At 55.1% G+C, this 13,663-nt stretch overlaps 1 protein-coding gene across 7 annotated transcripts in view; it reads right to left on the bottom strand.

The window, feature by feature from the left end:
- Window positions 1-13,663, bottom strand: part of DRP2 (dystrophin related protein 2) — a 30,783-nt gene that overhangs the window by 3,237 nt on the left and 13,883 nt on the right. For all 7 annotated transcript variants that reach the window (XM_041119131.1, XM_029997222.2, XM_029997224.2 and 4 more), the window contains 19 exons: window positions 12,915-13,071; window positions 11,631-11,751; window positions 10,850-11,118; window positions 10,206-10,352; window positions 9,606-9,684; window positions 8,352-8,412; window positions 7,886-7,947; window positions 7,533-7,607; window positions 5,313-5,514; window positions 5,023-5,108; window positions 4,122-4,279; window positions 3,817-3,983; window positions 3,389-3,500; window positions 2,856-2,992; window positions 2,501-2,566; window positions 1,650-1,715; window positions 1,209-1,352; window positions 297-534; window positions 30-150 (listed from right to left, as the gene is read on the bottom strand). In XM_041119131.1, coding sequence (XP_040975065.1) covers window positions 30-150; window positions 297-534; window positions 1,209-1,352; window positions 1,650-1,715; window positions 2,501-2,566; window positions 2,856-2,992; window positions 3,389-3,500; window positions 3,817-3,983; window positions 4,122-4,279; window positions 5,023-5,108; window positions 5,313-5,514; window positions 7,533-7,607; window positions 7,886-7,947; window positions 8,352-8,412; window positions 9,606-9,684; window positions 10,206-10,352; window positions 10,850-11,118; window positions 11,631-11,751; window positions 12,915-13,071 — 2,468 coding nt within the window. The remainder of the gene's footprint in view (window positions 1-29; window positions 151-296; window positions 535-1,208; window positions 1,353-1,649; window positions 1,716-2,500; window positions 2,567-2,855; window positions 2,993-3,388; window positions 3,501-3,816; window positions 3,984-4,121; window positions 4,280-5,022; window positions 5,109-5,312; window positions 5,515-7,532; window positions 7,608-7,885; window positions 7,948-8,351; window positions 8,413-9,605; window positions 9,685-10,205; window positions 10,353-10,849; window positions 11,119-11,630; window positions 11,752-12,914; window positions 13,072-13,663) is intronic.

The following is a 13,663-nucleotide window of genomic DNA, read 5'->3' as shown; positions in this document are numbered from 1 at the left end:
TGAGTGCTCAGCCCAACCCCAATCCTCACCTGCAGCTTCCGTGTCAGGAGTGTTGTGCTCTTTCTCCTTTGCCTGGCTGCCTTCAGACTGATGCGGAGAGGAAGCCAAGGAAGAGGCTGCTGAACTGTTGCCATCTGACTCTGCTGGAGGCTGGAGAGAGAAGGGGAGGGTGTCACCATCCTCTGTCCTTGTCCTCCCCCACTTCTGACCATCCCTTTTTCTGCCACTGCCCCAGCTCTGTTATGGCAAAGGCCATCCCAAGGATGGGCTTCCCTGGATCCTTGCTCTGACAGTACCTGCAGCAGCAGCTCCCTCAGCCGGTGCAGCTGGGACTCCAGCTGCTTGTTGTGGTCCTCCAGGATCTGCATGCGGGTCTCCAGGCGGCTCTTGTGCTGCCGGAGGATTCGTGCTTCTGCCAGGAGCTCATCGTTATGTGGGTCTTGCACTGATTCGGGGGAGCCTGTAGCCAAGGTTGGAGACTCCACCGCCTCATCATGCTGCCATTTCAAACGTCTCAGCTCTCCCTGGAGTATCCTGCAAGATAGCCTAGGTCAGCATCACTGCTCTCCTTTCTAAAGCCTGCTGGAGACACCCAACAGCTGCGCACTGGGCATGGCCCATGACTCAGAGACAAAACAATCCTGGAGGCTTTGCCAGATGTGAAGCTTGAGGACCAGCACACTCCTGGACTTTGTCCCTGCACCACAGGGTGGCCTGCTTGCAGCTTTACCCCTCAGGCAGTTTACAAAAAGACATGCAACTGCTTCCTAAAGAGGCTGAAAACAAGGGCAGGGAAAGGATCACCTCCTCCTGAGCCAATCTGCCCTGCCTAGAGCCTCACCTCATGTGGTCCAGAGCAGCACCACAACTGTTTGCAAGGGGCTCAGGAACAAGAGAGACAGCAGTGCTCTGTGCTCACTTCAACTATTTTGGGGTTCAGGAGGGGAACAGGTTCTGGGGATGGAGGCAGGAACATTTTGGGGAACAGAGTCTTCTCCGTTCCTTGGAGAGCACACCCTCACTGAGTGCTCCCATAAACGTTTTAGGGCTCAGCCTAGACACCTTCCAAACCAGCCCACTCAGCTCCTCTGATCCCCAGCTCCAGCCCCAGCAGCTATCCCCTGGCTCCACTCTGAGCTCTGCCAGGCTTCTCCAGCCCTTTCACCTTAGGATATAAACCACACTTTCAGAGTTGCCCGTGCCCCTACCTGTTTTCATCCTCTAAGTGGGCGAGGATTCGCTCCAGCTCTCCTTTGTCATCCATGCTGAGGCTTCCTGGAACCTGCTGGCTGCCCCCAGGCTCTCTGTCGGTGATGGGGCTGGAATGGCGCAGCAGGTACTGGTCCTCGTCCCTGTTGCAGCAGGTGGAGAAACACCTTAGTGAGAAACATCAGTCTCATGAGATTTGTGTGCCCTTGGGGAAGGACAGCCTGGAGGGAGATGGTTTCATATGGGAGCTCATTCTGGCTGCTCCAAGTCTAGAGCTCAGAAGTGGCTCAGCAACACTGGGTAGCTGGGGGTGCCCAAGAGCCTCAGACTCAAAGGAGTTGGGAAGGAAAGCATTTCTGTGCCCTGGCTAGACAGGGATGGAGCCACAGGAGCCCTGACTTGGTAGGAGGTGAGGTGGAGGGAAAGGAGGCAGAACTCACAGGCTATCGTCAGGGGACAGGCTGTCATTGAAGAAGGAACAGTTCTGGCTTTCCATCTCTGCAAGCCTGGAGGAAAGAGAAACAGGTTGAGATATGGTCAGAGACGCCCTGAATGTCTGCTTGATGCACCCTACTTACGGCAGCCTCTGCAAGACCCCTCTCTGGCAGGGTCTCCCAGCAGGCCTGCACCAATCTGCCCTCCTTTACAGGCTCTAGAGAGTTTTGCCTTTTTAGAAAACAAAAGACGCTGCTGCTCTTGGGTGACAGTCTCTGGAATAAAGGGCTGCTGTCATGCAGCTCGCTCAGCCTCCTTTCACATAAGCAAAGGGCTGAAAGCGTGCCAGCTTCAGCCTAGGGCCTGAGCTACAGGCTCCCTGTGCTCCTTGGGTCCCCACTCTGCCTGGACCCGTGGTGAGGGCAGAGGCATTACAAACAACAAGGCAGCAGCCATGGGAAGTGTGCAAGCAGCACTGGTGAGTGCACAGGCAGAGCAAGACATTGAGGGATCTGCCTGGTGAGAAACCAACCAGCAGCTCATACTGAGAAGAGCAGGAGGGTACATGGAGGCTGCTTCATCACCAAGACACCTGCTGTCAAATGCATGGCATTTGCTGCCAATTTGCATGGCATTAGCCATGTCCCAGGCAGGAGCAAAGTGGTGCAGGCCTCTTCCCAATGGCACTGCAGCCTGAGCCACCACAGCCAGCCTCTGCCTGCCAGGCAGCATGCTGGGAAGCGTGGAGGGGGCTGCGGGCAGCAAGAGCTCGCCATGCGTCTGCGCCGAAACCCCTCCACACCCATTGGAGTCATGCTCCGTGCCCTGGCATGACAGGAGTGCCCAGTGGTGATACCTGCTGGCAAAGTGCTCGATCCGGGAGTGGGTGTCAGCATGTGGTAACATCGGGGAGGAGGCTGGTCTGGAAGAGACGTACACTGGTTGGAAAGGCTTGGCAGTTCTCGCTCAAAGCTAGGGCTTGGAGAGGCTGCCCTGGTCTCATGTGGGCTGAGAAGAGTCAGGGACAGGCTGGAGAGGGAGACTGAAATCTCTGCTCCTCCAAGAACTAGGTGCCATATCACCCCCAGAGCAAGTGCCCCCTCCAGCCCTCCCAGGGGAGCCCTGTCTTGCAGCTGAGATGCTGCTTCCATCCATGGAGCCCACGTACCAGACAGGGTTGAAAGACACAGCCCAGGGCACAGACAACTCACGTCTCAGAGAAGTCAGCCTCAAGTACGGACTGGACGGGCAGGTAACCTCTCTGCGGGTGCTTGCTGAAATACTGCTTGGACCGAAATTTGTTCTTCAGTGTTGTGGCAAAGTCTCTCATGTTCTCACTGGATGTAGTCTGCAGAGACACAAAACATTATCAAGACGCTGCTTAATGAAAAGTGGGGGACCACATGTCACCATCCACAGGAAAGAAGTCCCTTCAGGCTGGGCACGAACTCCACAGAGGAAGAGGCAGACACAACTGAGGAAGCAAGAAGGGCACACGGCAGCTCTGTCAGCCTGTCACGGGGCCTTGCACAAGCCAAGCTGGGCATCAGTGGGTGCCATGCATCCCACTCACCACGAGCCCCAGAATAGCAGGGACACAGGCAACCTCCAGCATGCAGAGGGGAACGAAAACATACAAGGGATCCACTTCTGGGGCTGCACCAGCCTAAACATTGCAAGGCTGCTGCCGTTGATGGGGAACTCCTCTGAGTCAAGACCCTCCCAGCGCAGCCCAGCTCCATACCGGGGTGTAGTACTCCATGATGGGGTAGTGCAGTTTGTTGCCCTTGCTGGCCCGCCCGGTGAGGAAGCAAGTCTGGCAGATATCCACATTGAACTGCTTCAGGCTCCGATACCTGGAGAGATCAAGAGGCCACAGGGAAGCAGCGAGAGTCAGCAAAACCACATCATTTTGGAGCCCAAGAAGAGCTCAGCAGGGGACAGAGGTGGTCTGTGTTGCTCTCGCACCCCACTGAACCCACAGTGCTGATGCATAAGTCCCCAGAAAAGCATCCTGCTCCTTCCCCTCTGCTGGCACCTGGTCTGGCCTGCCTGAAACACTGCTGCTGCAGAGCTCTAGGTTCCCCCAACAGCACAGAGCAAATTCAGCTCCCTCCTGCAGGACACCATGTACTTCCCTTGGGGGCCAAGGTCCCATATCACAACCCCTACCTGAAGCCCTTGATGGGGCACTGCCGGCAGACGGAGCACTTGGTCTGGTGCTTCACCTGCTCAGCTATGGTCACCCGGTGCAGCACGGCCAGCCACACCATGGACTGTGGCTCCAGGTTGGCCCACTCCAGGAACTGGGATGCCTCGATGGCAGGCTTCCCATTGCTCTGGGGAGGGGAGAGGAAGGGGCTGCTTAGAGCTGGGACCCAGCTGTGATGGCGTGCAAGCTCCTTGCCACCTCCGAGAGACTCTCCCCAGCATGGCTGCTGCAGAGGGGGTGGCACGGGCCATGGCACTCTACTTACAAAGCGGAAGCAGCTACGGATGCTGGGCTCCACATTGCTGCCCCCAAATGCCGCCACTTCCCCCAGCTGGCGTGGGACCTGGATGGCCTCGTGAAGCAGGACGCCAAGGTGCCGCTGGTCACACAGTCCCCCAGTGTTCGCCACTTGGCTGAAGAGATCTGCCAGCAGGACGGACACATAGCCCCATTAGAGACACGGCTGATGCCCCAATACGCTGGGCAGGACGCAGGCACGGGGGAGCGGTGTGTGGATCAGACCAGAGGCCCCATTGCCTGTCTCCAGCAGGGAGCTCAAATCAGAAGGAAAAACTGAGCTATGATTAAATAACCTTCACCAGTATCCTTCCAGCTCCCAATAACCAGGAGTTTAGAGTCTTCTTGAGACAGAGGTTACATACATCACTTCTTTAATGGCCACAGCTGGCTTGTCCTCTATGAATCTGCCCAATCCCTTTATTTAACCCCTTGATGTTTCTTATGCTAACTTCTCCACAGTATCCCATGACAGGGAGTACCATGGTTAAAATGCAGTGAGGAAAGGGGCTTCCTTTAATTTGTCTGAAACCTACTTCCCAGCCATGCACCCCCAGGTTTTTTTCCTTCTGGGAAGCACTGGATAACTGTTGCCTGTTTGCCTTCTCTGTGCTGTTCCTTATAGTGCCATGCAAGCAAGATCACCGCAGCACCAGTCAGTCTGCAAAAATGCCTCCTAATTTAGGCAGCGTAGGCCTGGGGAGGGAGGGAGGGAGGGAGAGGTGGTGATGCAAGCAGATTAGTCACTGCAGGAAAGCTGTTTCTCTGCTCTTCCTGGGTAAAGAAGGCTAAGCCAGGAAACAAAAGCAGTTCTGCTTTCCCCAGGTTACTCCACACCAGGCCCTGCGGGATGGAGATGGGGCACTCACACTGAAACTTCTCCTTGACCTCTGTCCCACACAGACATGCAATGCCCGTCTTGAAGGAGAGAGCCCTCATCTTCCCACTGCGGCCACTGCAAGGCAAGATATTGCACAGGTTTGCAAATGTTTTGGAGGGTTTTTTATGCAGGGGGGTCAGCAAGGCAAGCCCACGCCAGGCAGCCCCCTCGCTAGCGGCCAGGGCCTTTTTGCAGCACTGCCAGCTGGAAGAGTAACATGGAGGTTTCCTTCCAAGCATGACAGCTCCACAGCTCAGGGGAATGCTGAGGGAGTGGTACCTGTCAAAGACATTCAGCAGCCAGTTGAGGCTCATGTCCACACAGAGTGGCACATTCACCAGGATGCCCCGCTCCTCCTCCAGCCTCTCGTAGAGGGCGGTCAGGCAGTGGATGACCTCCACCACATCCATCGCCCGGTCACTGGGCTGCAGGTCATGCTCATTGAAGATTTCCAAGGCCGTGGCCAGGGTTACCATGTCCACTGCACAGAAAGCACAGGTGGAGGGATCAGAGGCACAGAGGAAAACGGGAGAGGTGAGAACCAAGAGGAGGGAGACACAGTCCTGCCCTGCCCTGGGGCAGTCTCAGCCCCACTGCGGTGGGGAAGATGCTGGCAGGATGGGCACAGCTCCCAGAATTGCTCTCCCACCCATAAACCCCTCCCAAAATAGCCACATCTCCACCTGTAGTCAACTTGGACCACCATTCTGTGTGGCCTTCCTTCCCTGTTGCTGTGGCCAACCATGGCCACATAAATGCTACCCATGAAAGGCACTGTGCAGAGCCACAGGTGCCCAGAGCCGGCCTCCCACATGCTGGGTCCCTGTGGGGCTGGTGTGGGGAGGTGAGGGGCCACAGAGCCACACAGACCCTATGAACAGCTGCCCAGAGGTGGAACAGTCCTGTCTCCAGCTCTGACTGGCTGCGGATGTCAGCGCACAAACCTAAAATGGGGCTAGGACAGTGTGAGCTACCCTGGCTACCCTACTTTCAGATTTCTATGGCCACAGGTTGTATGTGCTATCATGTTTAACACCCAGCAATCTTACTTTCCTGAAAATCTTTCAATTTCTGAGACTATTTATGTTCTCAGTGCCTGGGGGATCACGTGCCATTTCCACATTGTAACTTCACTCTGTGGAAAACTCCTCCTGTCAAAGCTGCTGACAGTTGCACTGGGGCACCCCAGTTCACACACCAGTATTGCTCCTGCTCACCCTTATGTCCATACTGCCCATGACTGCATATGGCTCTGGCATATTGCACACTGCCCCTTTCCTACATGGCCACTCATTCCACCAAACCTCTCATCATGGGGAAGCTGCCTTGGCAGCCTCTTTGCCCTTCTCAAGTATGTCTTGAACAAGAAGTACTTATTCATGTTCTTCCACACCATTTCTGGGTTGGGAAGAAGGCACCAGCACAGCATGTGAGATGCAAGAGATGGGCAAAGATGCACAAGCAGCACATGGAAGGGCTCTTCTTTGCTCTCTGCCCATTTCCCCACCATGTCTGGTGTTTCTCCAGCCACCTCTGCATGGCAACTTTGTAGGGTGGCGAAAGCTAACTGCTGCTTTCCCCCATTTGCACTATATCAGCCCTGAATATCCCCGGGTATGGGGCAGCCTGGTCACCACAGCATCATGAAACTACTCCGCCACCAGGGTTCAACTCCCTTGAGTACCAAACCTCCTCTCACCCTCACTCAACCTTCTTCCAGGCTTTTCACAAGATGTCAAGGAGCACAGGTCTGCCTGGGACCCCACTGCTGCCTGGCTGTGTCTCCTCCCCATTGGGAACGATTAATTCACAAGGGGTTTTCCTTCATCCTGCTGCTGTTTCATTTTGACAGAGCCTTAGGCGAGAGGCCTTACCAAAAGCTCTCCAGCAGCCAAGGATGCCGCATCTATCAGACTCCCATCCACCTGCTCGCCAATTCCCTTGGAAACTCCTCAGCAGCTCCCAAGGAGCAGCTTCCTCTCAGAGACCCATGCATCCTGTTTAACTCCTGTCACATCATATCCACCTCGCTATTAATCCTCGTTTCAACTGGAGTTTTACCAACAGTGCAGAAGTCAGGTTTATTGGCTCCCTTCCTCCTCTTTACGTAGTGGAGCCCTCTCTGCCCCTGCCAGCAAGGCTGGTTTCTGCTCTTGGTTACATCCATTGCTTCTCTGGGCTCCTTTGGAGGTACTGGGTGAGCCTCTGCCTGATCCCACAGCTTTGTAACTCTGAGATGGACCTCTTTGTTCTCAAATCTCGTTGACTAACACCTGCCCTTGAGGCATTTCCACCCTATGCCTGCAAAGAAGCTGACACAGACACCTTGCTGGTGGATTTGCTCAGCTTTCCAGCCACAACTCATCTTCCTAGCGCTTCTCGCCTCAGCTACCTGTCCCCTGGTGGGCTCCTGCCTTTGATGTGCTGATAAAAGCTTGTGTTAGTTTAATGCCTTTATCAAGGGAGACTCAGCAGGAGGGAAATACTTCCTGCACTCACATCGCAGGGCTTTTTGCACCCGTCGTAGCTTCATAGCCGTCCGATATGCTGAGAACTTGATGTTATTCAAATCCGCTGCAATAACACAGGAAAAGAAGAATAAAACCACAGCTAGACATCCTTATCTCCAGGGCAGGAAGCAGCAGTTGCTGTTCCCAGACTCCAGCCCCACCAGCAGAAGCAGAGTGCGTGCGGTAGGAGGAGGGGCAGAGCCTGGCAGGTGGTTGCACCCCATTGCTTTGGGGGGGCCCTGTGCCACAGAGGGGAGCAGGCAGGCTGGGGGGATCTCACATAGCACCCCAAACTGCGAAAAGGCAGATGCTATTCAAATGGCTTTGTGGCAGCCTCCTTACCCAGTGTCTGGTACAACTCTGTCATCTTTGGGTGGTCCCAGCATGTCGTCTGGGCCTGGTGACTGGAAGGAAAATAGAAGGAAACCAAGAATCAAACTGGGAATCAAGCAGCTGCCATGAGAGATTAAAAAAGGACCTGGCCAGCCCTGGAAGCAAGTCCCCCAGTGCCTGCAGACACTGGGGCTGCTGCACCCCAGTGAGCACACTCCCCAGCCACAGCAGCATGGAGGATGCCCACAGAACCACTTGCTGCCAGGCCCCCCCTCCTTCTAGCCAGTGTCCCCCCTCATATGGGGCATCTCAGCAGGCAGGAAAAGAGTGGCTTTGCCAGGTTGGGGGTCACATGCTTTGCTGGAGGTCAGTGCTCAGGCCAGTCTGCTCACTGCCCCCTGCTCCTAATTGGTCCCTAATTCCTATTCCCACTGGGCCAGAGAAGACCACAGGCTGCAGTTGGGAGCACACTCACTTGATGTAGTATGGCACTTTGTTGGGGGAAATGGCTCGCTCCCAGGGGACCTGGACAGAGGCTGCAAGGAGAGAGACACAGATGTCAGATCAACACCAAATGCTCCTTTACATTGATTCTGTTTCTGATGAGAGCCCAGTGGGACTGTGCCAGCAAGTGGGTCAGAGGCCAGCAGCCTCTGAAGAGGCTGTACCTTCCCAAATCACCAGCTGAGGGTGTTGGAGCGGGCAAGTTAATGCGGCCTATAAGATGCAAGACTGCTGGTCTTGTCAGAGGCATCTTGCCTCTCTTGAGACGGGGGCTCTGAATCTGGCTGAGCTCAGAACTCAGGAAGAGACGCTTCATGATGCTTTGATGATGCCCAAGGAAACGCTGTGGTCACCAGCGGGCAGGACTCACAGCAGCTGGGATTTGGACACACACAGAGCACTGCCTGTTATGGCCAGGCTTGGGCACCCACAGCATCTGCTGTTTCCATTACTCATGCTCTGTGTGTCAGCTGCAGCATCTAGGGAAGATGAGGACGCATCCCATACCAGCTGCCGGCCACCCTATGTTTGTTATCTAGAAGATGAAAGCCCTTTTATGATCCTCAGCTATTTTCCCTTGTCACAGGCAGCTTATCAATTCCTACAACTGGAAAAGTCGCTCTTCCTTTCAGATAGGAGGACATGGTCTGCAGAGAAACACAGGCCAACAAACCCCACTGCTGGGCTCAGCATTTCCAAGGATGGACCCCAGACTCTGGAGCACAACTGGCTGCCCATCCTTTGCAGGACTGAGAGCCACCAGCAGCTCAGCTTTGTAGGAACAGCATCCCTCTGCCTCACCACGTGAACAAAAGCCTCCTTAACGTGCACATTTTTGGCCTCCGAATTACTAACATGGGGTATGGGGGACTGCCTTTTTCTGCCATCTGTTGTCTTGCCCACCCAGTCTCTGAGGCTGGCACGCTCCCAGCGTTACCTGGGAGCTGCTGCTGCGAGTGTCACAGCTCTGCGCTCTGAAGGGGAACCGCACTCATGTCCCACCCTTGGTCCAACAAGGTGAGGTAGCACAACACTGACTTTGGGAGATGCCTTTGGCTCTGGTTTCTGTGCACCAGGCACTGGCCTGGGCCCTTTCCTAGCTGTGTGTGTGGCTCTGGGCCCAGCAACAGGACCCTGCACCCCATTCTCCTGTGCCACAGCCCATGCTAAGCCACTCTGCAGAGGCAGCCTCATGGCAGGAAGCCAGGAGGAACTGCTCACGTACAGGAGAGGAAGTGCTGGGAGCCTGGTCCGAAGTCCCGGTGGGCATCTTGGAGCTGCTTCAGGCGTTCGTTTATGGAGGCCTGGAGAATGGGACAGAAGAATTCAATGGCAGCCCATCAGGCATTTCAGACTGAAGCCCCATTCAGGAAGGCTTGTGCGTGGACTCAGACATGCCCCAGCACGCAGGTCCTCTTCCTTCTTCACCTGCCTTGGTATTTGCATTCCCCAGTCCACTCAGCCCTCTACACCTCCTCCCACAGGCTGAGGCAGCACAGGCCACATCTCCAGCTCACCTGTATCCATATTTTCAGAGACATCAACAAAACCACAGCTGGTACTGACCCCTCCATCAGATCCCGATTCTTCTCACACAGCATCCTTTGATCCTCCCATTGCCTTTTCCTGCTCAAGACCTCTACAGATTTACCAGCCACTTTCCTCACACTGAACTGATGCTCTCCTCCTCCAGGAACACCAGGTATACCATCCCTGCTATGCCAAGCCTTACTTTATCATCCTTGAAGCTCAGCAGTGACAGCCCTTCCCCAGCGTCCTCCTGCCTGTAGCTTATTTGCAGTGCTTGGTCCTGACTCCTTCCCACCTGCAGCTGCTTCCAGCGTGTGTTGATCTGCTCCAGGGTACGGGAGTTCTCCATGGACAGGTGGACATCTGAGATGGCAAGCTGGTGCGCAAGATCATTGACCACTTTCACCCCATCCTTCATGGGGGAGAGCTCCTCTTTGAACAGCTGGAGTCCCATGCCCGGGGGAACAGGCACAGGGCAGGGTAAGAAAGAAAAGAAGCAGGCGAGTGGTCAGGACTTGGATCTGATTCCTCTGCTACAAGCTAGGGTGGTCTAGTTGCTGGCAACATGCTGCTGACTAACCCTTCCCACAGTGTACTTTAGCAGGGGGAGAAAAAAACCGAGAAAACAAACCAGCCAGACTGGAGATTACTCAAATCTCCTGAGAAGTGGGATGTGGACAATGGCTCATCTATGCTAAGCCACTGTACCTGTGTAAGGTCTGTGCCATGACAAGGTGCTCAGCACAGCCAATTGCTCAGGACACTGCGGACCAAATCCACACTCGCAAAGCTAGGGGGCTGTCGGCAGGAGGACTGGGCCCTGAGACCCCAAGTAAGGAGGCTGACTGAGCCATCAGGAGAAGCAGCATTGCCCTCCTGGGAAGCAGCATCTCATCACCTCTGGGGCCAAGGCTGGAGCCTTCTCAGAGCCAGAAATACCTTGGTCGACTGGATGTGCTCTGGCAAGGAGTCAATGAAGAGGTCCCCAATGGGTTCCCAGGTTTCACGCACGTTTTCAGCCTGGTCCAGTGTCGTGCTGAGCTCCTCCATGGCCCCTTTAATCTCTAGCAGCTGCTCCAGCGTCCGTTCAATGTGGCGGTGCTGGTCCACACACCGGGCCGTGAGCTTCTCCCACAGCTCACTGGCCACATTTGCCTGCTTCCAGACAAAGCGGCTGATGTTTTGGATCCGGTGCCGGGGAGAGACATCTGTGAAGGCAAAGCAGAAAGGGAACAGGGAGCAAAAATGACATCCCAGCCCAGAGGAGAGTGGGCAAGAGAGGGAGGGAGGGCAGGAAAAAGGAAGATAAAAAAAATATAGGGAAAAGTGGAAAGAGGGAGGGAAACCAAGTGATAATAGTATCCATCTCTGCACCAACTCCTCTAGGTATCCAGCCTGTCCACAGACCTCTGTCTGCTGTCTGTCCTCACAGGCAGAAGTCCTGCTGCCCTTTAAAAACCTACCCCAGAGCACATCTGACACTGTCTCATGAGATGCACTCCATCACGGGCTGTGCCAGCAGCCTCTGCCTTTGCCCAGGACAGAAGCACCGCTCTGTGCCAGTCTGACCTTTGGCCAAAGGATTGGCAACAGCCTGGTGCATGACGGTGCGAGGCAGAGCACTGATGAGCCTTTTTGTGCCACACCAACCATCTCCAGCCCAGCCCAGGAGGAGCTCTGCTGTGCTATGGGAGAACAAGGAAGGGGGAGCTCCACAGACCTTTGCTTTCTGAGGTTGGTTCTTCTAATTCCTCAAATGGATGCTGGGAAAGGAAAGCCTGTGCCGACTCCAGGACAGAGTAAATGTATGGTCCCCGAGACTTCACTTCTTCCATGAAAGCCTGGAAAGCACAGAGATGAGACAGCAGGCTGAGCTGGAGAATCGTGCCCCTGCTGCCCTCTCACCAAGGGCTGCAGTGATTTATTCACTCCAGGGCCCAAACCTCACTGGAGACACAGAGAGAAGTTAACAGAGAAATATTTTTGCAGTTCGTGGAAGGAATGACCACCTGCAAGAAGGTGGCTTCTGCAGAGGTCTGGACTGCAGCTTTGCTGAAGAGGGGAGGTGGAACAGCAAGACCAAAAGGGTGTGTTGAGCCAGGGCTGTGCAAGAGGAGCTGCTTTATTGATGATGCTTTCACAGGACTGCTTTGAGATGCTCCTCACTCATGCAGCGAGACCATGGTTGTGCAAACAGTCCTTCCAGCAGCTGTTCAGCAACAGGTCCAGCTGCCAGAGGAGCAAGGAGAGGAACAGCAGGATGCCCCAAAGCAGCACATATGCCAGGGCAGACTTCAGAGGCAGGCTGGTTTAGGATGGCCTCTCCTCCTCTCCAGCTGCAGCCCCCCACTGGTTCTGTCTGCTGGATTGGCTATTTGTGCGCTGGGGAAGTGGCTAGCTCCAGCGAGGATGAGGGATAGCAACAGTAAGCAACAGTTCAGTTTTGTTTTCAAGGTAAAAACAACTAAAGCCCAACAGCCACTGGCAGTAAGAAGGAAATGCTCTGATCAAGGAAGCAGGAAACTGATCTGTCTGGGTTTACCCCAGTTTCAGATATGATGATAACGTGCTACTGCAGGAATCACTCATGTCCTGACCACCAGGTTGCCTTTAGACCAACTGACCTCCTCAGGCCCTGAGATCCCAAAAGCAAAGGCCAGTAAGAGGCAATTCCCTCTGTTGCAGAGGTAGGACACAAGGAGGAAACTAGGAGAGAAGTGATGGGGCCCACTACCAGCTGCAGCAGCTGCAGATGACTTGAGGTGGTAATGCAGATTTATTGTCTAAAAACAGATGGGCTCCACCTGTTGTGTGCTGTGGGTATTTGCTACAGGACTGGGGCTCTGCCATTCCATAGGAAGCAGAGATGGAAGTGAGCAAGGACTGGTGCACTCACAGGCTGTGGGCATGCGCAGTGACACGAGGCAGCGGTCCCAGACAGGGCTGCCCACCTGCAGTTCATCTTAGCAGTGAGCAGCTGCAGGGGAGGTGTGAGGGAACATACCGCATGCGTCTCCTTTTCCTGTTGCACCAGGAGGACATCGCCCCTCAGGGGCAGCTGTGCAGAGAGCTCCTCATCCTTCTGCCCGAGCCAGTCTATTATCTCCTGGAGAGGCACCTGCAGCTTCCCACTGTGGTCAGAAAAGGCCTCCAGCCGAGCCCTGGCAGGAGAGTGAAGACAGCAGGATGGAGGTCAGACAGGAGAGGAGCAGGTTACCCGGGGAGAGAAGGCACAGCACCACAGCTGGGGTGGTGACCCCAGGCACCCACAGGACCCCACCAGTGACTGGCAGCACACCTCAGCATGGTCTATGCATGACCCTCCGCCAGCACAGATGCTGCACTGCTAGGTGGGGTGAAGCATGGAGGCATTGGGGAGAGGAAACTCTGAGACTATTCATCACCCTGAAGCCCAGAGCAGAGGACAGAGTCACTTTGCATCTGCCTGTGGGTCAGGGCTGTGCTCTGGCTAGCACAGAGGGCTTGCCTCAGCTTTTACATGACTGGGCAGCTTCCAGGAGCCTTGCATTAAGGCAGGAGACAATTAACACGCCCCAGTTAAGCTCTCTGTCATGCTGGCTGTGGAGCTGCAACCTCTGACAGTCTGGAAGGCATGTTCCCCCCGCGCAGTGGAGGGGGCTCCCAGCGAAGGGACAAGCGCAGAGGAGGTGGCAGCAAGACCGTGGGACAAAAAGAGACAAGCCGCAGAGACAGCAGTGGCAGAGGATGGAGAAAGCAGCAGAAAGTGTGAAG

The sequence above is a fragment of the Aquila chrysaetos genome, chromosome 21 (assembly GCF_900496995.4).
Source record: "Aquila chrysaetos chrysaetos chromosome 21, bAquChr1.4, whole genome shotgun sequence".
Lineage (NCBI taxonomy): Eukaryota > Metazoa > Chordata > Aves > Accipitriformes > Accipitridae > Aquila > Aquila chrysaetos.
This window is presented reverse-complemented; position numbering and strand designations above follow the sequence as displayed.